This window comes from Cardiocondyla obscurior, linkage group LG20, assembly GCF_019399895.1.
Source record: "Cardiocondyla obscurior isolate alpha-2009 linkage group LG20, Cobs3.1, whole genome shotgun sequence".
NCBI classification, from domain to species: Eukaryota; Metazoa; Arthropoda; class Insecta; order Hymenoptera; family Formicidae; genus Cardiocondyla; species Cardiocondyla obscurior.
This window is the reverse complement of record NC_091883.1, coordinates 1,070,792-1,096,818: the sequence shown is the minus strand read 5'-3', so window position 1 is coordinate 1,096,818 and position 26,027 is coordinate 1,070,792. Positions and strand designations below refer to the sequence as shown.

The 26,027-nt window shown below is 41.6% G+C and overlaps 3 protein-coding genes and 1 long non-coding RNA gene across 9 annotated transcripts; 1 reads left to right on the top strand and 3 right to left on the bottom strand.

Annotated features, from left to right (window-relative positions):
- Window positions 1-2,746: 2,746 nt before the first annotated feature.
- LOC139110324 (uncharacterized) lies at window positions 2,747-3,966 on the bottom strand. Its single transcript, XR_011546978.1, has 2 exons — window positions 3,707-3,966; window positions 2,747-3,649 (listed from the first exon to the last, which is right to left on the bottom strand). It is a non-coding gene; the product is annotated as an uncharacterized lncRNA (long non-coding RNA).
- A 1,877-nt stretch (window positions 3,967-5,843) lies between these two features.
- Prx2 (Peroxiredoxin 2) lies at window positions 5,844-19,295 on the top strand. Of its 6 annotated transcripts, none has more exons than XM_070670246.1 (5): window positions 5,844-5,972; window positions 8,022-8,174; window positions 8,446-8,754; window positions 8,877-9,050; window positions 13,995-19,295. In XM_070670246.1, exons 1-4 carry the CDS (start codon window positions 5,863-5,865, stop codon window positions 9,019-9,021), a joined length of 717 nt encoding a protein of 238 aa, XP_070526347.1. In that variant the 5' UTR covers window positions 5,844-5,862; the 3' UTR covers window positions 9,022-9,050; window positions 13,995-19,295. The 6 variants fall into 6 exon arrangements, with proteins under 6 accessions (XP_070526347.1, XP_070526346.1, XP_070526342.1 ...); XM_070670245.1 differs by having other exon boundaries at window positions 8,877-9,062; XM_070670241.1 differs by lacking the exon at window positions 13,995-19,295 and adding an exon at window positions 13,145-13,464.
- LOC139110434 (uncharacterized) lies at window positions 9,277-17,285 on the bottom strand. The gene is made up of 12 exons (XM_070670239.1): window positions 16,265-17,285; window positions 15,992-16,143; window positions 15,202-15,474; window positions 14,737-14,893; window positions 14,039-14,415; window positions 13,487-13,803; window positions 13,130-13,353; window positions 12,872-13,045; window positions 12,192-12,723; window positions 11,913-12,118; window positions 11,390-11,674; window positions 9,277-11,291 (listed from the first exon to the last, which is right to left on the bottom strand). The coding sequence occupies exons 1-12, from the start codon at window positions 17,283-17,285 to the stop codon at window positions 9,277-9,279; spliced, it is 5,733 nt and encodes a 1,910-aa protein (XP_070526340.1).
- LOC139110476 (synaptic vesicle glycoprotein 2B) lies at window positions 19,156-21,719 on the bottom strand. Its single transcript, XM_070670287.1, has 10 exons — window positions 21,683-21,719; window positions 21,388-21,549; window positions 21,159-21,321; window positions 20,918-21,039; window positions 20,469-20,707; window positions 20,220-20,386; window positions 19,900-20,177; window positions 19,543-19,702; window positions 19,297-19,412; window positions 19,156-19,232 (listed from the first exon to the last, which is right to left on the bottom strand). The coding sequence occupies exons 1-10, from the start codon at window positions 21,717-21,719 to the stop codon at window positions 19,156-19,158; spliced, it is 1,521 nt and encodes a 506-aa protein (XP_070526388.1).
- Between the last annotated feature and the right edge of the window lie 4,308 nt (window positions 21,720-26,027).

Genomic DNA, 26,027 nt, shown 5'->3' with positions numbered 1-26,027 from the left:
CGGTGTGCCAGCCGCAAACGCATCCAGGTGTTTGGAGGCGTGTAGCTCGTCGTCTGGTACCTCCATGAGGATGGCTGATTGTGATTTGCACTGTGGTTTCGGTGGATCGGTTCTATTAAGGGCCATCGAGGGCTTATAGTCGGGATTGGTTTCTACAAACCTTCGAAGTCGGTGTCGTAATTGACTGCAAGGGCCGCTATTGTCAATGTGAATTTGCGCTAATTCTTCGGCTAGATCGTTTTTGGACAGTTTGTAAATCCAGCTCTTTATTCGTGTTAACTCGAGTCTCGGTTCGGTCAGGTCCCTGTTCGGGCGCCATGTAACACGGTAATTTCCGGTTCGGAGAGCTCGTCGGAAGCCAGGGCACGAGTATAAAGAAAACCGAGACTTGGGTTAATCGGAAAAAATAAAGAATTTAGTTGAAATGATACACTTAATCTACGAAAAGAAAGATATATATATACAGAAATGAACTTAAGAATAAATTGTCACGAAAACGGCTACCTGCCGTGAGCTGGATTCCCAAAGATTGTTAGGGCGGGTCGCTTCCGGTCTTATCCTAGGTAACAGACCGCGTCGGTTATACAGAACTCCGAGGGTTACAGGACGGGCCGCTCGGGCCGTGTCGGACGCACAGGCTTCGCGTTCGCGAGTCGGCGGCGCGGATTACAAACCAGGCCGTGAGGGCCGTGTCGGACGCACAGGTTTCGCGTTCGCGGGTCGGCGGCGCGGATTACAAACCAGGCCGTGAGGGCCGTGTCGGACGCACAGGTTTCGCGTTCGCGAGTCGGCGGCACGGATTACAAACCAGGCCGTGAAGGCCGTGTCGGACGCACAGGTTTCGCGTTCGCGGTTCGGCGGCGCGGATTACAAACCAGGCCGTGAGGGCCGTGTCGGACGCACAGGTTTCGCGTTTGCGAGTCGGCGGCGCCGCAACTTGAATCGTTCGTGCGTCGGCACGCCAGGGCCGTGTTGGCGCGAAGAAACGAGAGAGAGAGTCGGAAGCGCCCGAGTCTTGGATAGGTCGGCGACGAGGATGGCCGGGAGCGCTCGGTCGAAGGAAGGCTCGGGAGCGTCCGAGTCTCGGAGATGTCGATGTCGAAGACGGCCGGGAGCGCCCGGTCGAAGGAAGGCTCGGGAGCGCCCGAGTCTCGGAGATGTCGGTGTCAGGGACGGCCGGGAGCGCCCGGTCAAAGGAAGGCTCGGGAGCGCCCGAGTCTCGGAGATGTCGGTGTCAGGGACGGCCGGGAGCGCCCGGTCAAAGGAAGGCTCGGGAGCGCCCGAGTCTCGGAGATGTCGGTGTCGAGGATGGCCGGGAGCGCCCGGTCAAAGGAAGGCTCGGGAGCGCCCGAGTCTCGGAGATGTCGGTGTCGAGGATGGCCGGGAGCGCCCGGAAGGCTCGGGAGCGCCCGAGTCTCGGAGATGTCGGTGTCGAGGATGGCCGGGAGCGCCCGGTCAAAGGAAGGCTCGGGAGCGCCCGAGTCGTCAAAAGCGAAGTCGGTTTCGGAAGCCGGGTGAGCCCGGTCGAGGAAGTCTTGGGAGCGCCCAAGACCTGGAGGATCGGTTGCTGGGGTGCTCCCCAGCGCGGAACAAGGTGCCTCGTCTGCGCTCGAGGCAGCTTATATACCCGTGTGCCCGGGAGTGGGGGCCCCCACTCCCGAACGGTCGAGTGGCGGTGCGCGGTGTGGGCAGTTGGGCGGCCCATGTCGTTCGTTGCGAAGGATCCGCGCTACTCGCCGCGGGCGGCTGGTCGGCCCGTGCTTAATGTTAATCGTGGACGGGACCGCGCGACTAATTCGGGCAAACGGTGGTGGTCGCGGCGCGGAGTCTGAAGTTATTCGTGGCCTCAGGCCACAACGTTTTATTTTTATTTACGCTTAAAGAAAATAATTAATAGTTTATATTCGTGTAAAATATACTTATTTTTCTGACCGGGTGCGAGATGTTTATTACCACGTTTTCCATTTTTGCTTTCTTATTTTTTTTTGGGAAGTTGCTTCTCTCGTGGCAGATGCAAAATGTGCTTGGTTGACTGTCGAGCGTCACCACGAAATCTCACTAAGAGCACTTTTGAGCGTTTTTGGGAGAAGTCTATGCGTTTTGATTGGCTATCTGCTTAGAAATAGAATAGTTGTGGGAAATAGAATAGGAGAAGGATTTGGAGTGTATGTCAGTTGCTCACAGTTTTATTGCCCACGTAGCGATTGGCCACGTATCAATAGGACACAGTGCGATTGGCCACAGCTCAATTAGACACAGATCAGTTGCCCACCGTTCAAATGCCCACAGATCAAACGCCCACAGAAAGTGAATTTTTGTTCGTTTGCCCACGGATAAATGCCCACCGTTCAAAAGCCCACAGATCAATGGCCCACCGTTCAAAAGCCCACAGATCAGTGGCCCACCGTTCAAATGCGACTTTTATATCATATACAGGGTGAATCAGAAAATGGAAGTGCCACTTACCATATAAGACTGGTTACCGCAAAATATTAATTTAATATTATTATTTATTTGTGGACGCGTTGTTTATGGATATTACTTTGTGCGAGGCAGTCAGCGGCAGGATAGAATAAAAATAGTAATTAGGAAGTAGGTATTATGCATAGTGTACAGCATAGAAAATTAATCTTATTTAACAATAATTTATTACGTTGAATTTTATATTGTACTGTTTGTTACAGGTATAAAAATAGATTTAACGAATTTTAAAAGTCGTTGCGATATAAAAAAATAACTGTATACATATATTTTGATATTTTTTAATAATCGGGAAAAAAATTAACTTACTAACTACACATTCATAACCGATAAGAAAAACAAAAGAAATCGTTACGACAAAAGTATTCACACGCAGCCGATACACATTAGAGTTCGAGTTACATCACGTTCTACGCTTGTAAATAAAATAATAGTATCTAAAGCTATAACGTATCACACTGTATCTAAGTCCATTTTGCAATCTATAAGTATTACAACTGCATGCTCGAATACTAAAAAATAAAACAAGTTACATCAGAATCTCTGCTACATTACAACGGTTTGGTAAAGCGCACTTTGGCATAATCGGATAAAAATATGTTTTACAACTACACAGTCATAAGCGACGAAAAGATACAAAAGCAACCGTGTTCGAGTTACATCACGTTCTACGCTTGTACATAAAATAACAGTATCTAAAGCTATAACGTATCACAGTGTATTTCAGTCCGTTTTGTAACTTATATGTATCAGAACTTTGTTCAAAAATAACAAACATCAGTATAAAGTTATGTTGTATCTTTTCCGCACGAAGTAACACGCCTAAAGATTTTATTTCTTAAATCTAAACATATTTTTACATAAATATGCTGTAATGTCTTATGGTTTTCTAATCCTTATATAGGTTTCATACGGGTCGTTGCATATGGGACGACGCTTAGCTTTTAAACGTTTGATACATGTAACGCAACAGGCAAGATGTCCACAAGGTACGAAAGCATGTGTGCGCTCGTTAGTAAGGCATACCGTGCATATGTCTGAAGAAGATTTTGCTTCTGATGGACTTAGAGTTTTCGTTACATTCCAGTCTACATTTCTCGTTTGCAATTCCAAATGTGACATCTTCCTTCAGCAAAGGCTTGGCACTTCGGTGCGCCGTATTTCAATACTAAAATTGTAATTTAATTTTAGACAACTACAAAATTCTTTGTACAAAAGTTATTACCTTCCTTTTTTCCATAAAACGACATCGTACCGTTTGTACTGCCTCGTGATATTTCTTGAGTCCTTAATATAACGAGCAATTTTTAAACGACACTGGCAAATACAACAAGGATAACGTAGTATTCACAGCAAGCAATAACTACGACACAAGCAGCATTTACGACATATGACAAAAGCAGAATTTACGAGTAGTACAACATAAGCGATCAACACATGTCCGTATTTTTGGTTAGAAAACACGTGGCGGTGAGATCGCGCGGGAAATGTGCATTAAGCTTGATACGCAATGCACGATACACGCAATAAAAGTAAAAAATACTATTGATCGAAATTAACTTCTCCACTATTGGTTGTGCCTCTGCATTGTGTGTTTCCCGCGCGATCTTACCTCCACGTGTTTTTTAACCAAAGATACAGACGCGTGTTGGTCGCTAATGTCGTACCACCTTTGTTTAGTTACTTTTGTCGTTTAATTTTTATATTGAAAATTGTGCTATTTGCTTTTGTCGTTTAATTACCGATCAAAAAGTTTTGCTTTGTAATTATGATTTGTCGAGATTATTTCATTCGTTCATGCAACAGAGATTCATGCAATAAGATTCATCGAGCAATAATTTGTTATTTTTGAACAAAGTTCTGATACATATAAGTTACAAAACGGACTGAAATACACTGTGATACGTTATAGCTTTAGATACTGTTATTTTATGTACAAGCGTAGAACGTGATGTAACTCGAACACGGTTGCTTTTGTATCTTTTCGTCGCTTATGACTGTGTAGTTGTAAAACATATTTTTATCCGATTATGCCAAAGTGCGCTTTACCAAACCGTTGTAATGTAGCAGAGATTCTGATGTAACTTGTTTTATTTTTTAGTATTCGAGCATGCAGTTGTAATACTTATAGATTGCAAAATGGACTTAGATACAGTGTGATACGTTATAGCTTTAGATACTATTATTTTATTTACAAGCGTAGAACGTGATGTAACTCGAACTCTAATGTGTATCGGCTGCGTGTGAATACTTTTGTCGTAACGATTTCTTTTGTTTTCTTATCGGTTATGAATGTGTAGTTAGTAAGTTAATTTTTTTCCCGATTATTAAAAAATATCAAAATATATGTATACAGTTATTTTTTTATATCGCAACGACTTTTAAAATTCGTTAAATCTATTTTTATACCTGTAACAAACAGTACATTATAAAATTCAACGTAATAAATTATTGTTAAATAAGATTAATTTTCTATGCTGTACACTATGCATAATACCTACTTCCTAATTACTATATTTATTCTATCCTGCCGCTGACTGCCTCGCACAAAGTAATATCCATAAACAACGCGTCCACAAATAAATAATAATATTAAATTAATATTTTGCGGTAACCAGTCTTATATGGTAAGTGGCACTTCCATTTTCTGATTCACCCTGTATATGATATAAAAGTCGCATTTGAACGGTGGGCCACTGATCTGTGGGCTTTTGAACGGTGGGCCACTGATCTGTGGGCTTTTGAACGGTGGGCCACTGATCTGTGGGCCATTGAACGGTGGGCCACTGATCTGTGGGCTTTTGAACGGTGGGCCACTGATCTGTGGGCAATTGAACGGTGGGCCATTGATCTGTGGGCCATTGAACGGTGGGCCATTGATCTGTGGGCTTTTGAACGGTGGGCATTTATCCGTGGGCAAACGAACAAAAATTCACTTTCTGTGGGCGTTTGATCTGTGGGCATTTGAACGGTGGGCAACTGATCTGTGGTCATTTGAACGGTGGGCAACTTTTCGTGTCCAATCGCACTGTGTTTATTTGATACGTGGCCAATCGCTACGTGGGCAATAGAACCGTGTCCAATTGATCTGTGTCCAATTGAGCTGTGTCCAATCGCACTGTGTCCTATTGATACGTGGCCAATCGCTACGTGGGCAATAGAACTGTGGGCAACTGCACCGCCACCGAGAGCCCAACTCGAAATCGCGACTTCCAGTGGACGTACTACGAAGTTCATGCCACGAACAAACAAGACGCGAATGAAGGCGAACTCGGCGAACTAAATTACTAAATTGTTAAACGGTGTTACGTAAGATGGCGCGTGTGCGCAAGATGAAGACGACGCGCCTCGCGACGCTTCTCTTGGTAGTTCACGTACTTCATGTATATATATACTACGGCAGATACCAGAAGGTTCTCACAGACCGGTCGCCGGCGAGAATACCTCATCGTGGTTCGGTGTGTCTTTTGTCTTCGAGGAAACTATTTAAGGTAATCATAAACGCCACTAAATTTCCCAGATCGTTCATTTTTGCGAGACAGCCGCGTAATTTCAGTGAAAACGTTGACGTTCTCGAGCGGGCGTGCAAACAGCGCGGTATACAATCATTCTGATCGCGGCGACTTTGTTGTGGCGGCCCTTTTCTATGCTAACGGGCTCAACGATCGAGATCCGGGCTTACCGGACGAAGACGCCCTGCCAGAGCATCGTCGTGATGTCAAGTAGGTTACGCAAACGAAATACGTAATTCGGGAGTGCCCACCGGCTCGCAGATATACCGTCTCGCGATTTCATTTCGCGAGATTGCGCTCTATTTCGCAACACCGAAGGTCACTCAAGAGAGAGAGAGAGAGAGAGAGAGAGAGAGAGAAAGAAAGAGAGAGAGAGACGGAGGCGGAAAGGATCCTTGGATCCCTCGGTTATTATTCGGTCGAGTGACTATTCGGTGAATTGCGATTGCGATAACGTGCGGATAATTTTGAAGAAGATAACTCGCGCAGTCACTTTCACTGGCATTTAGGCTCGGATAACAATTGCGAATCGCGTAGATTTGTAAGTATGTGTGTGCCATGCTTATCTAATTGACGAATCTTATTCCGCTAGTCTCGAAATTGGGATAATATAATCCTACGCGCTTTTGTTCGGCATTTTAAAGCTGGATTTGTCTTGCAAATCCTTTTCTTGTGCTGTTATAGCTCACGATTTCCGCACGCCTTGAATTCTTTAGTGTGCGATTTAACGCAATTTCGTATGCAGAGCAATGTCAATTGTATTCGATGGCACGCATCGCATATGGATTTATGCGCTGTAATCTTCGTCAGCTAATTGCTACCACGCGAATTATCATATAATTACCGAAGAGAACGGCCACATTGTTTCATAGAGATTATTTCGAGAAGACGTCGTCAATAAAAATAAGTTGCAATTAAAATGCAGCACTGAAAACGCATTATTACTGCAATTATCCTAATGGTGCTGTATAATTAAGGCAAGTTTTGGTTTGTTACTAGATTGTCTTTCTTTTGTATAAAGTTACAATACTTCACGGACTAGTTTCTTCCTCATACTGTGATTTATTTTATTTTCTTTTCTAATTTTCTATGAAAGCCTGGCCTGGATCTACCTGCCTTAACCACCGTGTAATCCTGAGGTCTTATTTGGTCTTTCCAGTTTAATAAATCCTTCGGTATTCATCCTACAAATCCCTCTGAAAAATATTATATCCAGCATCTCGGAAAATGTTACTGTAACATAATTTAAGTTCATGAATCGTCGACCAAATTTTTAATGTTAATATATGCGTAATGTTGAAGACTTTAGTAAATTTTAAAGTGACGCTAAGTATATGCTAAAAATATATACCGATTTATAACGAAAAGCCATAGCGTTCAAACAAGTTGATTGTAAAGTTTGCGAATTTTTTCTGAATTATTTGCTCGTTAAAATATTAATTTATTTACAACTGTCAGCAGATAAATTCCATGTTTAATAATTTTTTTGAATGCACATTAATTTTCGCGTTTTACGTCATTGAATTTCTTCGGCCGTAATTTTTTATTTAAGTTTTATTTTTTTTCCATTTACTTTGTCATGGCACTTCATTTATTGACCGGTCATCAATTGAAATGTCACGTATACGTGCGCGTGTAAACTTGATGCATGATAAATCGATATACAAAACACGCGAGGATATTTACACAAGTTATCGTTGAATAAACGCTGAGCTAGTGGCGAATCTAGAAATTATCGCGCAGAACCACTCGCATTAAGTGCCGTTTTTTTTTTTTTTTTTGTTTAAAGTTACTTAATCTTAAGTACCCTCGATAAAACGCGATATATATTTCTGTTATGGCATCCCCATGATAAGCTTATCGCATCGGTTCACAGAAAACTTACGAATATTTACGTTTAAAATCGCTTCCTCATATTGCAAAAGCACCATTTGGATTTCATATGCGACGATAAATCATATGCTCATGAAATGAGGATTATCTTACAAAATTTCGGACTGTACAATTTATTTGCATTCTTGCTTATAGTGACAACACATCAAAAATCATGCCAGTGCCTCAGCTCCAGAAGCCAGCGCCTATTTTCTCCGGCACAGCTGTTATAAATGGGCAATTCAAGGAAATTAAATTGTCAGACTACAAGGGCAAATATGTTGTACTCTTCTTCTACCCGTTAGACTTGTAAGCACACCACAAACTTACTTTTATAGACTAGATGTAACAAGACAGTTATACAATTCTTAATTGCTGCTACACAAGTAGTAGTTGCTTGGAAAAAGTGTTTTTTGACTCTTGACGCTAATACACTTCAAATAATAATAATGAGATACACGTTTTGCATTTTAAAAGAATTTAAACAAATAGGTTTATGTTTGAAAATTACGTTGCTAATTACATAAAGCTTCAAAGCGGTTTATGTTAAGTTTTAGTATTTATTACAATTTTATTGCAGCACTTTCGTCTGTCCAACGGAAATCATCGCTTTCTCCGACCGAGTAAAGGAGTTCACCGACATTGGCTGCCATGTAATTGCCGCTTCGACCGATTCTCACTTTAGTCATCTCGCCTGGGTGAATACTCCGCGCAAGCAGGGCGGTCTCGGTGACATGAACATTCCTCTGCTGGCCGACAAGAGTTGCAAAATCGCCCGCGACTATGGTGTACTCGATGAAGATTCAGGTATACCCTTTCGTGGTCTTTTTATCATTGATGACAAGCAGAACTTGCGTCAGGTCACCATCAATGATCTGCCCGTTGGAAGGTGAGGCTCATTTATTAAAATTGTAATTTATGCTATTGATTGTAATTATTGACATATATTAATAAGATAATAAGAATATTAATAAGATTTCGTTTTACAATACTAATAATCTTATTTTGCAGATCCGTGGACGAAACTCTGCGCCTGGTTCAAGCATTCCAATACACCGATAAACACGGTGAAGTTTGTCCAGCCGGATGGAAGCCTGGTAAAAAGAGTATGAAGCCCGACGTTGTTGGCTCACTGGAATACTTCAAGGATCAATAGACAATAACTACATTTTTTCATGCCTACCGGTGATTACATTTGTGTGTATTTTTATATATTTCCACCGTATATTTTTTGAGATTGATATTCAATTTGTTTCTACTTAGCGTAATTAGATATACATATCGCAATTCTCTTAATTCGCTTGCGAGTTATTATGGAAAATTAATATCTTTTTGTTATTATAAGTCGAAGCAAACTTAAAAATTGAGTATTAAAAAATTCATAAATACCTAGAGTATTACGTTATGCGATTCACTCGTGAATTGTTTTAGAAGACTCGCCTAAATGATCAGCATCGCTATTTTCCGTTGCGTCTTCGACCAAGTCGCTCTCCATTTCCTCCTGTTCGTTGCTTCGCCGATTTCGCATGTCAATCAGCAAACTTTGCCGGCACAATGTCGTGATTGTGCTCATGTTGCCTCCATCTACGTTCCGGGTCCGAATCAACCGCGAGAGTTTCAGTTTGCCGACGATTTTTGCTAGTGGGCTTGAGGAGTCACGACGCTTCGCAATAGTTCTCGGCAAAGACTCGCATCCACGATCGGTGGTAACCAGTCGATCAAACGTGTTAGGATCCACGTTAATCATGCCGACGCTCGCGGATTTTACCAATGAATCCGATCGAACGGCGATTTCAATCGCTCGATCTTCCGCCTGACACGCATTTTCTTCACTTGTTGAGAGGATCTCGTTTCCTGCATTATGCGTTATTGATTCCGGTTGGTTTTTGGTGTCCTTTGGCTCTTTCGGTTTTGTAAGAGTCTTCTCAATCTCATTTGGTCTTGATATTTTTGTAATCGTCGATGTCATCGATGATCGTTGCCAAGGATTTTCAGGATTAGCGCCAATCTCCGCTGGTTCCATCGTAGAACGACAGAAAGGACCACCTCGCCGTGACAGGAAGCTCTCCTTAGCACGTCGTATTCTAGAAGAACGCGATTCCAAGCTGCTGGTTACGGGAGATTCCGCTGCCATTATTCGTCCTTCTTTTTTCGCCGCGGCGTCTGAGAGTATTTTAAGCTTGTGTATCAAATCTGACGGCACCGTGTCGCATCTCGCATTATTCCCGCACTGCCTTGTTTCGACCTGTCTTTGATCGAATCTATTTTTACGCCACTCTTCTCCTTGCTTGTGACCGCTGTTACCTTCTTTGTCGCATTTTTCTTCCAATTGTATCTGCTTGCACTTAAGTTCGTTTTGCATTTGATTCACACTTTGATCCCATTCGGTCATCGTTGTCTTAGATTGCTCTAGATGTTCGAAAATTCGTGCAGAGGTTAAACAAACATTTGCTGAAGTGGTCGGAAAGTCTATGTCTGATCGACGAGTTTTTTCTTCATCCACATCAATAAACGGTGGTTCTTCGTTATTCAATTGATTATTTAGTCTCTTATTATCCACGTTATTCTCTTTATTTTTTTTACGAGTCGTTATTATGTCTTCCACTTTGCTTCCCGAACATCTTCTGGGTTTGAAAGAAACCTCACTTTCCTTAGAACGTACAGGCCACGGCAGCGACGATACTCGCAGCAAAGCGTCATGTCGATACAATTTCGGCGACGCTGATCTCGACTTGCTTTTAGATTTTGACCGTGAAAGCTGACCGTCAACGGAGTTACCACTCTGTTTTCTTGAAGACGGTCGCTCTTCCGATCGTCGAAATGGACCAAAGATCATACGTTTTGTTTTTACAAAAACGTTTTTGGTAGAAGAACTGTTTTTTTTAACGCACTCAACTTGATCGCGAATTATTTTGTTAGGTGCATAATTATTAAAGACCTCGTCCTTCCGATTTATTTTTGTGAAACAACTTTGGATGTTTTCTTCACATTTGTTTCTATTTTTTGCATATTCCGTTGGAACAATTATTTTATTCAGAGTATCCTCGTTGATAAGAATTCTCTCCAAACAGCAGGCTTTGCTATCCCTGGCGACAGTCACAGGAGTAGTCTGAACGGTCGAATTAGTTAAAAGATTTCTTGGAGTTTCAGGAAGATTTAATTGCTTTATATCTGGCAATAATAAATTCTCTTTTCCGTAATTGCTTCTATCGTTGTAAGAGTCACGAATTTCGTAACAATCGATTGGTTCGTACAGACGATTGTCTATTGCATCGCCGCATGTTTCGTTTTTAAAAGTGAGAATTTCATAATGTCGATCGATATCCGCATCGGTCTGCAACTCTGATGTCTCGCAATTCTCATAGCGTGCTGACATCTCATTTTCGTTATCAATTTCACAGCATTCCGATAAATTCTTGTCGATTTCTACGATAAAAAAAATTATTAAGACAAGGTTCAAATAAAAAAAAATAATAAGTTTAGACACAAGAAAATTATAAAATTAAACAAAAATATTAATTTACCTGGATTTAAATTTAACGATTTTGATGAGATTTCCTTGGCATCATGACAGTTCGGTAGCATCGTTTCTCTTAACTGATAAATGCAAAAATCTGGACTGAAGATTATTTCGTCCTGTTTGGTCTTCTCGTCATCTTTGTCATTTTGAAAGTTCTTTGCGTTGTCTGGCGGCTCGTTAATCAACTGTTCTTTCGCTAGGTTTTCGATCTCCTCACACGTCTCGTCCTTACTCGTCTCGTCCATTCCCTTGCACGTGAGCGATGGGTCCTGGTTGTACCGACAGGACTCTAATTTCAATTGCGTTACAATAAAACTTACTTTTCCAAACAGTTTGATTCTCGACGTGACTCGAATGTTTTGCAACTCTTGACGAGCGACAAACTACATTACTTATAAAAAACGGTTTTTTTTTTTTACTTTGTTCATGAGTCCCGCAAAGAAATATTAAATTTAGAAATAGTAACGTGCGAAAAATTAATATGTTAAAATAAAATTAAAGTAAGATTAATTTCTAGTTTTATGTACCATAAGTTCTTCCACATTCGAAGCAGGTGCAATTTCGGGACTCTTTGCAAAGTATGTAGACTCGATGTTGCCACTTTCTGAAATAATTAGAAAACGGAAACAATATATGTTTGTTAGATAACATTGATAAAAACATATTAATAATAAATAAAAATATCTTACTGTCGCAAATCGGTGTGGAAGACGATTCAGATCTCATTGAATCTCTGAAAATACACTGATTTTTTATACAATTATCAAAAAATAATCACTCGTTATGAAAATAATTAATCGATTTACCTGTTTGATTCATCACCGGATTCATCCCAAATATCTCGATTCCAACCAATCGAACGGTCAGACTTCACAGAATCGTTAGAATCCGGGATCGAGCGTCGAGTTTTCTCAGTCCATTCTGTAGAGTCGTCATCTTCTTTGCTTTCCTTGCACCAGCTTGATTTGTTTTCGTCCAAAGACAATTTTCCGTGCCAGTCTTTAGAAACTGGAAAGTATTCTGGACTGGGACTGTTCTCGCTGGAACAACCTTGCGGATCAATTTTTCCACTGTTCCATCGCTCACAGTCCTCATTTTTTTCAGCTTTGACTAGAAACACTGGCGAAGGCTCATGGCTCGACGTAACTGTACCAAGAGGTACAGCAATACTGGTGGTTTCGCTAGCCGCAACGCAGTATACCGGTGTTTGATGAGGTTGTACTCCTGTTAATGGACTGGCAGTTTCCTCGATGACATCTTCGATGTCGACAATCATTGCTTCTGGTTCAGAATCCTCTACCGTCATGTCTTCTGAATCTTTAATCTCTTGTAAATTATCTGTAATAGATAAATTATTAATTCATGATAAATTAAATTTTCGGCGAACGCCATTACAAGGGCGTGAAATTTGCATCTCGTCCGTATACATGTTATTTTAAATCTCTTGAAAAACAATGAGTTAAAATGATATATGTTAGACACGTACTAGAAACTGGTAAAATATTCATCCGAGTGTCGTCTTCAAGCTTTTCCGCAGAAGTAAGAGATTGGAGACTCGCAGAACGACGCATTGCGATCGATTCGTCACGAATGCTACCTTCGAAAATGCTTCCATCGGATTTAGATCTCTTTAGAGTCCAATGGAATGCGTGATTTTTATCTGTAATTGTAAAATAATATTTCAATAGTACTACTACTTTAAAATATTAAGTTTTTCAAAATTAATTGATCTCACTCGTCATACTTGATTCTGTTACAGTAATTTCGTCCGAATCGTGCGCAAACGGCGTGTACCCCGGTGCCAAAAGACGGAACGTAGAGGATCTTGGTGATATTCCACGATACTTTTCCCAGTCATACAGCTTCCTTGTAAACTCTCGAGATATTCCCTCGAAACGGTAAAAACCGACGGACGTGCGAATTAACACTTCGTTGCTACAGTTCACTCCTCGAGATGTGGGTATGAATCTTGAGTTACATAATAATTGAACAGTTTAAATATTTAAAACTGAATTAATTTCAATTAATAGAAAATTTAAATTAAAAAATACTCCCTTTTATTAAAAGTATTTTTTGGTATTCACTGTTTAAATTTTTATACCTTGATTCGCAATCGAAGCAATCGTTCAACTGCTTCGCGTCACTTTCTTGAAGCTCCTTCTTGCTTTCTTTCTGCCCGAATAGCAGCAGAAGTTTTTCTAACGCGAAAAACTCCGTTTCATCAATGTCAGACGTAACGTGATTCGTCGGTGATTTCGGTCTTTCGCCACTTCGAGACGCGGTTTCGCTCATTCTTCTCCACGTCTCCATCTTCTTAATAAAATCCTCGGAGAGATGTTGCTTCCCATCGCTACCAAAGCTCCCCACGCTACCGATACTTGCGCAGCTTCCGCGCGAGCTGATCGAACTCTGATTTTTCTGTTGCACAAAAATCGAAAGAACATTTTAAAATACTGCATATTCAAAAGAAGATATAAATACTATCTCGATCGCGATACAAAAAATTGTTATAAAACCTAATGATTAATCCACGGCGACTTTGAAATTGTTTTAAGTCGTCCAAAATTTTATAGAATATCAAATTTAAAATCTGTATTTTTTTTCTGCAGAATACTTGATATTTTTCACGCGATTGCTCGTGAGATCAACGTACGCCGTAACATCTGGACTCGGGTTTCGAAGACGTGCGCCAAAGCTGCCAGTCGGTCAACCGTCGACGGCTAACGCGCTGCTGCTCGATTGCCACGCTAGACCGACGACCTTTCTTGGTCCGCTTCCATTCCTGCAGCTTCTTCCTAAACTCAGGCGCGAGCCGTTCCTCGTTCAGCGGTAGACTATTGCGAATGCCCTGCGGCCCTTTCAATCGCTCCCACTCGATCAGCTTCCGATGAAACTCGGCGCCGAATTTCTCTCGCAACGCCTGATAATCTCTGCGAGCTTCTCGATAGTAATTGCCATTGTTATTGGTACCTGCAACGGTTTTACCGAGATCCTCGACGCTTTCGCTACAGCTGCGTGCTCGGCGCGTATCTGCGTTTACAACAAAGACATTTTATGCGGTGATAAGAAGCGCCTGGTGAACATGCAAAATTATTAAGGGAGCTCGTAGTTTCTTTTGGACGAGTTAATCGTGCAATTAAAACTGGAATTAAAAGAAATGTCTGACATTGTACAATTAAAAAAAGTAGTTAAACATGTTTTTTAAATTTAATAAAACAAGCAACTAAATATCTATAAATATGTATGTCAGATAAAATATAAAATTTGATATTGATAATTTCGCAATTAATGCAATTAATGTTAGCGTAACTATCGTTAAATTCATGCACTTGGTTCTCAGGCGCAACTTACCATCGTTTGTGAACGATTGCGCCGTTACCACTCTAATCGGGCTCGGAGGAACGCTGAAGGTAGCGTTTGTCAGAAAGGCACGTCTGACCTTGTTCCATTTCGAATCTTGATGTTGTATCTTTGGCGCGGGCGTTACTGCTTCCTCGATCGTCGAATACTGGAAGCAAACATCACATTTTGTGTGACGCGGTTCGTGACAAGCGTTTGGCAAGAGAAAGCATCGCGAGGAAGACGTTATTTACGACGTTATTTTCTTCGCGAAGAAGCACGACGGGTTTCGCAAAAACGTCTCCGCAATAACGTCGTGATGACAGAAAGAAATTTAGTTTTACTTCAGGCGAACGTTACGAAGACCCAGCCTTTCGTCAATTTGACAATTAGATCTATATTTATCGGTGACGACGGGGAAGATGAAAATACAGGAATATTGAAAATGCCAAGAGTGTTCGAGGACACTTGTTCAACCTGTCGCTTGAATTCCTTCAGGCTCAAAATATCTTGTCGTATCCGGGGACGTTGCGGCGAGCTTCCTCCGGAATCCTGCGCGCTCGACGGAAGAGGTGACGTCGATTCCGGGGATGACAAACTTCGAATCTCTTCCTCGTTTGACGGTATTGTGATCGTCAGCGTCGGCGTCGGTCTCTTCGGCGTAGCTTCGGGATCTTTCCCGTTTCCATTTTCAACGTGTGTTGTATCGGCATCCGGTATAATGCGAATCAATGGCTTGCCGCGATTAATCTAATAAGGGAAATACAAAGATTTTAATTATGGTATATAAAATATAAATTTTCGTTTTTATTTCTTTAAACAAAATGGAGCATTATTAATTACAAAGAACTTTAGAATCTGCATTTCTTAAATGTTGAAATAAAAAAAATTAGAATTTTAATTAAGATTAAGATAACTGTTACCGCTAAATTTCGAGTATGAATGCATGAATGAGACTTAAAAAATTTGTCTTAGAATGGAACTGTCTGACTGTTAACGGATACGCTCACGGTGCTTTTCTTTGATCAAAGAAATTCAACGGGCGCGGTCGTACACGCGGGTTGCTGCGGATATTTTTAAATCGCATATAGTTACTCGTGTCGCGAAAAAGGAATTTGGACGTTCTTATCGACTTGCTGCCTTTACAACGCGAAACGTCGACGTATAAAATACAATTTGCTCCATAATGCAATAAAATTATATAAAAATTTCCGCAGTTTAATTACGGCGTTAATTAAAGTATGAGATTTCTAGGTTTTAATGTTACCTCGCTATGAGACTCTATAGAATCAACGCTCTCCGTAACAGAAGTGTCGCGATCGAGCGATCGATTATACCGCTCTATCTCGTCCTTTTTTTTGTCGTCTTTTACGAGAAGCGACTGTCGCTCTGAATAATTCACATTACTTTTGCGCGCATCTGAAAAGATATTATTTATATTATTAAATACTATCGGTACAATATTCAAAACGTTAGTCTTAGAATTAATGTAGTTTAGTTAAAAATGCTTAAGATGCTTATAGAAGCAGCGTATTCTCACCGTCGAACACCTCATCGTTAGACGACGACGCGGATGACACTCTGCCGATCGGCGTAGACGGGTTGGAGATTTCACTAGTGCAAGGCGACAGCGCTGATCCGGTGCTCCAACTTCCGGTCGTGGTCACGTCCGGGATTCGTAGATACCTCGTGGTCGGCAACGTAGTCGCCGGCGTGTCTGATTCCGCGATGTCCGCGAGATCATTCGTACACGCACGCTCCCATTTAAAGGCCGCCTTTACTCTGGTCCACTTGCTGATTTTTGGGCTACTGTTGCGATTTTCCCCTGCGTACTTGTTCGCGTCGTTTGTGCGCTCGAGCAGGCGTGACTCGAGATTTTGCTCAACCGGCACAAGCGACCGGCTTCGTTGTCTCGACGTGGACGACCGCACGCTTGAGCGTTCGGTCTTTCTTTGAGTCGAGGACGCGGCGTCTCGGCAGTTAGACAGCATCGCATCCAGCAACGACTCCGCAAACCCGGTGTCTTCGTCGGTAAAATCATGCTGCAACTCTTCGCCGTTCGCCAAAGCAAGTTCTAGTCGCCGATTAGCATTTCGCTGCACCTTCGCACGCTCCAAGTCTCGTACGCGTCGGAAGTGCTCGGAGCTACGTAGGCGCAGTTCCAGAATCTGCTCCGTCAGCGCGCATAACCGATCCAGATGCTCAAACGCCTCCTCGGTGAAGGGGATTGCATCACCTCCCATCGCCGAGGTCGTCGAATTTGGCGTAGTGTCGTAGTCGAACGAGTGGCTTTCGAAAGGCGATGTACCGAGGTCGCCGAGGTAAGCTGCGAGATCTTCCTCTTCTTCTTCCGGTCCGCGAGACGTTATCCCCGAGCGGTAATCCCGCGAGATCTGCGGGTCCGGAGGCGGGGTCGGAAGTCGAGTTTCCTCGGGTTTGTTCTTGACCTTGGCTGCTTCTCTTTGATCTCGCAAGCGACTTGAGCAGCCCGGTCTGTCATGCTTCTTCTCGTCTTCGAACGCCCCGGATTCCTCGGTCGGACGGGTATTATCCTTCGCCATCGGATGAATCGTTGAGACAAAAACGTGAAACTTAAAGACCCCACAAAACGTATCTGGCAGTATTCGACAAACGACAATTGTGGGAGTTTAACGACGCCGTCATCTCTTATGTGGTTTTGCTCAAATAACGCTGAAATATTTTATACGTCATACGATTACGCCGTCTATAAAATTTTTATTACTTGAATACTTACCGGAAATCTTTTCAAAACTTACCTTTTTTTAACTCTTTATATATTGTTTTATAATTTATTAAATTCTTTTTCTTCTCTTTTCATATATTTTACTGTATTTAATAGAAAAATATCATGCATTTCTATCTTATTGATAGTTATAAAGGTTGTTCTTTTTTCTACTTCGAAATTATTATGTGCATCAAGTAATTTTTATCTCTTTTTTTACGTTTTCCTTTGCACCGCTGATATATTTCGTTTATTCCGATTTCTCGACGAGATCCGAATATCTTCGCCTAAATATTTGCACCATAATAAATGTTCTTTGTCAGATTTGTTTCTATTCGCCCCCGGTAGACGGAAATGCGATTTATAAATTGATGGTACAAGCGGAGTGTTGATTCCTCCTGTAAACATCCGATCGTATAAATATTATGGGATGTAAGACGCGCAGTAATAGGTTCTTCTTCTCGAATGCATTAAAGCCTCGTTTCTCCGACGCACTTTTCCTCCTTGTTGTAAGAACCGGATAAGTATAAAAAGTACAAAGAAGAAACATCAATTCCTCTTTTTATTTATTTGGCACTCCTCACGATTTACGTTTTCTATGGTTGCTTCATATGATTGCTTCATCAAGTTGCTTCACTCGCCTTTCTTTTTATCCGATCTGAAATTCAGTTTAATACGTTAAAAAAGTATATGAGATTTTATGGACATATAATCATTAGAATTATTTAACTAGCTCATTATTAGAACGTAACATTTTGCAATAACGTTAGGTCATATATTTAATCTATTTATATAATAAAGAAAAAAACCTTTGTTGCACGCGGGTCACGGTTCCTTTGTTACGATTCGCCCGAATTTTTTCCACCCTGCTTCATCCAAAGAAGAGAATGACATTACATCTCGACTGTCCCAGCTTTTAATTTTTGCTCTGAAACTTTACTCCATCGTAAGGCTCGTCTTTTTAAAGTATAATCAAATAAAATACTATCACTGTCCACGTACACTAGCGTTATCATAGTACTGAGACTCTCTTGGCAAAGCAATTAATCGAAGATGTACTCTTTTCCTTTTTTATCTTCATATTTGATCGCCGAATAAAATTGCAAATTCCCGGCGAACACTTTAAGTCGTTTCAGTCGCTCGACCTCGCGAGGTCGCGTCTTCGCCACGAGAGCGAGAAGCTTGTCGGATGCCGCGCGTTTTGAGACTTCGGCCGATAGCGCACCGAATTATTTTCGGTGACTGAGCATTCGCCGCACGTATTTGTGGCGAATACGTGTACGCGCGTATATGTATTAAGTATACGTACGAGAGGCGTCGCGACGTCGAGACGAAAGTCTTTACTATCAAGAGGCGGGCATGCGCGACTGCTCTCGCGCGAGCGTTCTTCCTGTTCCCGTCGAAAATAGACGGGAAGGCGGGACGGGAAGACTCGACCGTGCCGGTCCTTATTTATAAGCCGCCGCGCGGAATGACGCTACCGATCATAAAGCTCGCCTAAAGATCCCCGTCGAGATGCAGCCCCTAGCTAAGAATCGCTGGCCCATTAGAAAAATGTAGAATAAGATCTCGTATAAGGCTCGCTCGGCGGGAGATTAAAACTTACATTTTAGCCTCCGATCTAGAATTTTATTTAACAAAAATATAACTGCAGTTCTATAAAAAACATCTTCCCCTTACGCTTTCTTTCATATCGGAGACATAAACTGTTCTTTCATCGGTAATCCAGTTAAATCGGGTACTGACAGCATCACAAATGCCGCACCTATTTTTATATTTACAATTAGTACGTGAAACTGTATAAGCTGTCGTTTTTTTTTTTTCTGTACCCATAAAGTTGATCGAGGCGATGATTATGCTTAGCAGGCAAGACGTCTTCAGAAAAAGCTGCAACGCGAAGACCACCAAGTAGGGAAGTACCTTCATGAAACCCATTGCAGTGCCTCTGGAACCAATATCAGAAGCTATAAATTTTATATTACCGCGGCGTTCGCAAACATTTGATTCCCGAAAACGCGTCTGATGGTTTAAAATTAGCCGAACGTGCCACGGTCGGCCTGTTTCACGCGACCTACCTCAGAGCGGTGGGATAATTTTCCAGCAGTAAAACGCACGTCGTCGTGCACCCGATAGCGTAAGCAGCCAGGAAAATTGACGACAGAGTTACACGAATCGCGTGGTGCAATCGAAAAATAAGCATGAGCGAAGTTATGCCACCCGTCAGTCCCGAAAATACTGTAGGTCATCCAAGAAGTTGTATTTCACTAAATGTTAATTAATTTATCTTCCTAATTACATTTTATTAATATTGACTTGATTAATAATCTGAAAATTAAAAATATATGAGAAACACAAAATTTTGAGATGCGGTTAAACGATACACTTCGATTAAATGGTTTTAATTAAAAATCTAGCCACCGTTAAACACTTACTTAAATACGGTCTTCTGCCAATGACGTCGATACCCGCGATGAGCAATGATTCTCCCAGCACGTAACCTAACGATATCAGCGACAACATCCCAAAACGAGCCTCGTTTATCTCGCTGCAATCTCGCAAAAAGTCCAATGCTACGTCCTGGATGTCTACGTGACACGTGCCGTTCCCGCTTAAAACGTCACCTCGTTCCATTTCCTGGAGAACGTGCGTGTTCCACAGAGCGAGCCAAGCGAATCTTAAACATCGTTCTCGTGATTCTCCTTGCAATCGGAGCGCGAGAGACAAATATTCCTTACGATAGAATTTTTTTTATTACCCAGGATAATGTAGAACACATGTTAATGTCCCGTAAAGTGTTGTACGCTTGTACGGAGACTTGTACATTTTGTAGATCCGTTCCCACGTTTTTGTAAAATAACTCTGAATACTGTTACTTTCATCTTCATCGTTTGATTGCACACAGTCTTCCAAATTGCTGATCTAAATGTAAAAAAAAAAAAACAAAATGAATAAACAAGGGTAAAAAATAATAAAATTTACAAAGAAGTTAGATTTGCCGTACCGGATAGGTGTTGGCGTGCTTTGAATAATTGATAGCGTACATCTGTTGGAGCACCGTAAGCGCTTGTCTTAACCGTCGACGGTGTAACGAAAATCGAGGACTTGGCAATAAAAGACCCGAGGTGCAAGCGAACACCAGACTCGGCATCCCGCAGATAACGGCGAGTACTCGCCAGGAACTCGGTCGAAATTGCCTCTTCAGCATATGTATGACAGACGGCATTATGAACCAGGAAATACCTTTTTAAAAAAAAGAATTTTTTATAGTTTTTTCAACAAGATTAAAAATAAATTGACTGTCTTTCTTTTTAATTACTATTGCAATTAAATCTTTGTTTATCTCATTAATATTGAATCGTAAAAAGGATATTATAAAGATTATTTTCAAAAAACTTTAAAATTTAATGAATTTAAATTCTGAGAAATTATTTTATAAGATTATATGCTTACCTAAGGCTGATAAATATCCGACCACCCAAAACATGTCGATTATAGCTAAGCAAGTTCCTCTCTTTCTCATCGGTAGGCATTCGATGAGATAAACCTTCAGGATGATATTACTTCCAGCCGCTCTAATTAAAAATAAAATTAAAAAATATTTATTAATCCCATAAATATATTGAATACATATTTTTATCATTTTATCTATCGTCATTTTATAACTTTTTATTGTTAGAGAATGGAAACTTACCCTAGTCCCAGCATAAATACAGACAACTTTATTAGAAAAATTGCTTGAGCAAAAGATAAAGTAGCCAAGGCACAGAACATGATAGTCATAGCAATTGGGATCAATTTTTTGCGACCAGCAACATCTGATATAGTTCCAAACAGAAAAGCTCCTACTGCCATACCTAAGTAATTAATATAATTAGAAAAAAAAAAGATTCAAAACGATAATTGTTAATGTTATACTATACCTAAACTGTGAGTAGTAATTGGCATCATAGTTTGATATTTATCGAGTCTTAAATCGCATGCTATCAAAGGTGCAACAATTGGTACAATCAGAGAGGTATTTCCTTCAGCAAACGACAGTAAGCCACACAAACAGACGGTAAAATAATGCCAGATACCCCATCCTGTGTTAAATTTGTTCATTAGAATATAAATGTTGAGCAATTTGTCTAATTTCAATTATCATGCAATATCAAAGTTAATTAATTCAACGCATCTCGTCAGTCACTTTATTTGCCGTCCAAGAAGTTACCTCACCCGTTTCTGTTATTGCGGTTTCACAATCGTTACTCATGTCACCAAAAATCAATCTTGTGACATAAAAATGAGTTTTTAGGTTATTTAATCAAATAATGAATATAAAATAAAGTTATCTGTTAACTCACACGTGACGCACAATATCTAATGATCCAACAGAATTTCTGCTTTTTTAGAAAAACAGAATCTTAGAGCTTTTACACGTCAGCGCGACGACGTATTAGGTGACGCGCAATATGCGAGCAATCGCAAAAACGTCCATCGCGTTAATGTGTAGGAGACCCAAGAACAACCATATATTGTTTAACTTTCTTTTTTAATTTTCTTGTTATTTCTACAAGAATTATATTGCAGTTGCAAATCGTTCAACTCTCGTCACCTTGCTTTATTTAATTTTGCGAAAAATTCAATGCTATGTTCCACGAATTTTCCTTACGTATCAATACCTAAATTATACCATGATATTAAATAATTTGCAACTTACAAGTTATCGTTCGAAAAATTAATAGAAAATAAATCCGTTTATTAAACTAGATACATGTATTTCAATGGGAGAATTAAGAAGTAACGTACAATTAAACGACGTGTCTTAACAGCTATATTTATTAATAAAATATTAATAAAAAAATTATATGTTAAATTGTGTTAAAAAAAAAAAAACACATATAGAACCAATGTTAGTTAACTCGCGCAAGTAAAGCGCAAATAATTATATTACCGCTGCATATAATGTCTTTATTATTTTAACTTGTTGAAAATTGGCGATTTGCATTAAATTATGTAAGATCGTACTTTTTAGCCTTTAAACAGTGTTTATACAAACGGTTTCCTCCTCTTTTTTTTTGCCCGCGACGAATAATAAACTCAATGAGACGACGGTTACGAGTCCGGTGTTTGATTATACGGGATTAATGTCCCCCGAGCAATCTCGAGTGGCAAAGCGAAGAGCAAGGGGAAACGAGCGCGTGTCACGAGCGCGTGCCTCCCCGAAGTCGCCGCGGCTCGATTCTTCCTCGCCCCTTCGTGCCCTTTCGAGCTCACCGGTTGAGCGGACCCTTTCGCCGCGGAAGCCCTTTCCACCGAGCGCAGATCGAACCCGTCGCTCGATCGCATTAAGCGGATTTCATTTAGCCTCTGAACGATCGTACAAACAAACCGCTCGACCGGCGTTAGCGACTCGTTTTCAGCGCACGTATTGCGTAAAGCGTATAACGACGGGATCGCCAAGGGAAGGATATTGATCTCCGACGAGTTGATGTCCCTCAGGACGCCGGGACGCAAGCTTGCATTTACGTTCTGCTGGGTTTTAATTCTCTTCTATAAATATATGTCGCGCGCAAGACGGCCTCTCAACAAACATCTTGATGTTTAAAAACGACGTAAAATAAACTTCTAACTTTATTAATTTTTTTTTTTTAATTATAATAGACAACGATTAAAAAATGTATCGGACAAGTTTATTAATATTTAACCGAATCGCCGGGTAAAAGATATTTTGCTGCGCGAATATTTTCGTGGGGATAGTAAAGCAAGCAACTGTCTCGCGCAGTCTTCGATACTCTGAGATAATCGAGGACACGAAAAGATTACGAGATACCGTATCGGTTCTCCAAGGTGGAGTCGAGACGCGCTGGGAAAAGCGATCTCGCAGGTACGAGGACCCTCGCCGATTTACGATTTGAGACGCGCGGACGCAGGATCATCGGCGCGCGGCACAATGGGCGGTCGTGTTGCTCGTTGCCTTCTTCAGGATCGAGCTGTCCGTCTACCTGCGCCTATAATCCGGAAGCGTTCGCGGGATCACGCACGAGCAGGCGCGCTGTAAGAGATATTGCATCGTGGGACCGCGATACAATTTCGTGGCATCTCATGACGAAAAGGAGATAGAGCTCTACCGCCCTTTCTTCGTAGACAATACGCGCGATCGACTTCCGTCGGACCACCCGGATCGTGCGACGATTTTAGAGGGTCCCAGCCCTATCCAGCGATATCTATTGTAAGCGGATACGAATTATCTTTCGCGTTTGTCGATTATTGCGACTCTTCCTATCGCGACGATACGTTTATGGAAGTTCCCGACTCCGCATCTGCGGCCGAGAGCCAGCCCCCGTACATTTATTCATTTCTCCGCCGCTGCCTTGTAAAATGGAAACATTTTCCCCGTGTACAAGCCCGGGCGGGTTCGCCGAATGTATTATACAGCAGACTGAAACCTGCACGAGTAGGCTGAAGGCACGCTGGCCGCGACTTGGTCGCGCGAACGGTAGCGAAACGTCGTCGGCGAGGACAGATTGATTTATGTCTACCGAGTAATTCCTCCACGACGGGTGCACGAGGAGCGGACCCGTATCGTTGTTTATCTTTTCCCACGTGGCTGAGTTTCTGCCACGCGTCCGGTCCGAGAGACTTCGGTTCCGGCGATTATTTAAAAGCGCGAAAATATATTCAGCTGTCGATCGACTTTAAAGCTACAAAAATTATTTTTAAAAAAATTGCCTAATTTTAAATATTAAAAATATTATTTTTGCGATTAATACGAACAGAACTTACTCTTTAGTCTTACAAAAAAAAAAAAAAAAAGAAGAAGCTCAGCCTCTGTTCAGAAATTAATGCGAAATTTAAGGAATACTTCTATCAGCCGAGCGCAACGAGATGCACATTTCTGCCGAATATTTCGTCGCGATCCTTAATTCCAGTCACTTAGGTATCTTATCCATAAATTACTATTCAGTATACCTGACCTCGGCCGAAGAGGAGGAAGGAGGTAAAGAAGGAGTTTAAGAGACACAGGTGCTGCGAAGATCCAGGGGCTGCTGCCCGAATACGCGCTCGACGCCGACAAATTTCGACCAGCCGATCGTGGCTATCGCTCGATCCAGTCGCGAGATTACGCTATCCGGACACCGAATCCCGATGCGAGGAGCCAGAACGATCTGTAGGACCAAGAATATTCGGCTGCGTATGCGACGAGCGCGTTAGACCGTCTCTCAAATAAAGCAATCTCCAAGATCAGACGACAACGCGGCGGCGTTCGTTCCTTTATCTTCCTTCCCCTTTTTTTTTTCTACGCAACCCCTTGGCGATCGCGAAAGTAGCCGGACTCCCCTTTGTCAGAAAGCAGGGCCTCCTGACAGAGCGAAGGTGGTAGTCGACTTCGCAAAATTAATTGCCTCGGGGAATACTTACATTCTCTCGTCTAAAAGGGCCTGTCTCCGCCTCTCTTTTTTTCCCACAGCGGCCCTTGATTCTCTCGGTGGCACCGAGTCGGTGCTCTTTCTTTCTTTGTCGAGATCCTCGTTGGATACGACTACGAATCGGCGATAATCACGTGGCAGTTTGATTTTATCGGAACTCTAACAGGAGCGAAGGAAGCTAAATGCCGCTAATTAGTTTTCTAAATATTTTAATTGATAAGTTTCCTAAAAATTCCGCGAGAAAGAAAGAGAGAAAGAGAGAGAGACTAATTAAATCTTTGAGTTTCGCGCCGAAGATGCGAATAATTGAACATTAAAAAAATTATTTTATTAACCGTGATGTGCAATAAAACAATTGGCGAAACGCATCTTCGGAAAAAGGGATGTTGAACTACATATTAGCACTTGAGGTTCGTTTTTCACGCCGTTCCAGTTGAAAGGGAGGTTTGCACACGGAAGTTTGCTCTAGCCTCCAAATAATATTAAACGCGAAAAGGTAAAGGCATTTCTATTGTCGTATCTGGTCAGTTTATGACGCCGCGATATTGACTTAAACGCCGCATCTCTCCGTTTATTCATATTCCGAAGAATTTTATATTTATCTAACTTCTGTAGCACACAGAAGTTCGCGCTTGCATGTTGTCGTACGTGAAACTTGGGAGCTGAATATCAGGAAGTTAACACAATCTTGAATAATTAGGAAAATTAATTGTTCGATAAACGAGATACAAACCGATAAGCGTTTTGCAATTAAAAAAAGAAAGACCGTAAGAAAAGGGATTTTTTCGCCAGTTTTGCGGCTCTCGAGCGGAGTGCGCGAAAAAGAAGAAAGGGAAGGAAGAAGAGTCATTGCCGAAGGAAGAAGTCTGCAGGTTCTCAAATTGCAATGAAACCAGGCACCGACGCGTCGCGCGGGTTTCATATAACGACCGGACCACCGATGATGGTGCTGCCCATCTCTTTTGCTTCTTCGACGGATACTCATTCATCCATCCATCCATCCATCCATCGGCCCCGACGCGAATTCCTGCTCCAAAGAGTTGCGTGCACGCACGAAAAGTAAATCGACAATCTACCGAAGACATACGCATGAAAAAATAACGGAGATACTCGGCGCGAAAACTAATCGCGAAATTAAACGAGAATCATTT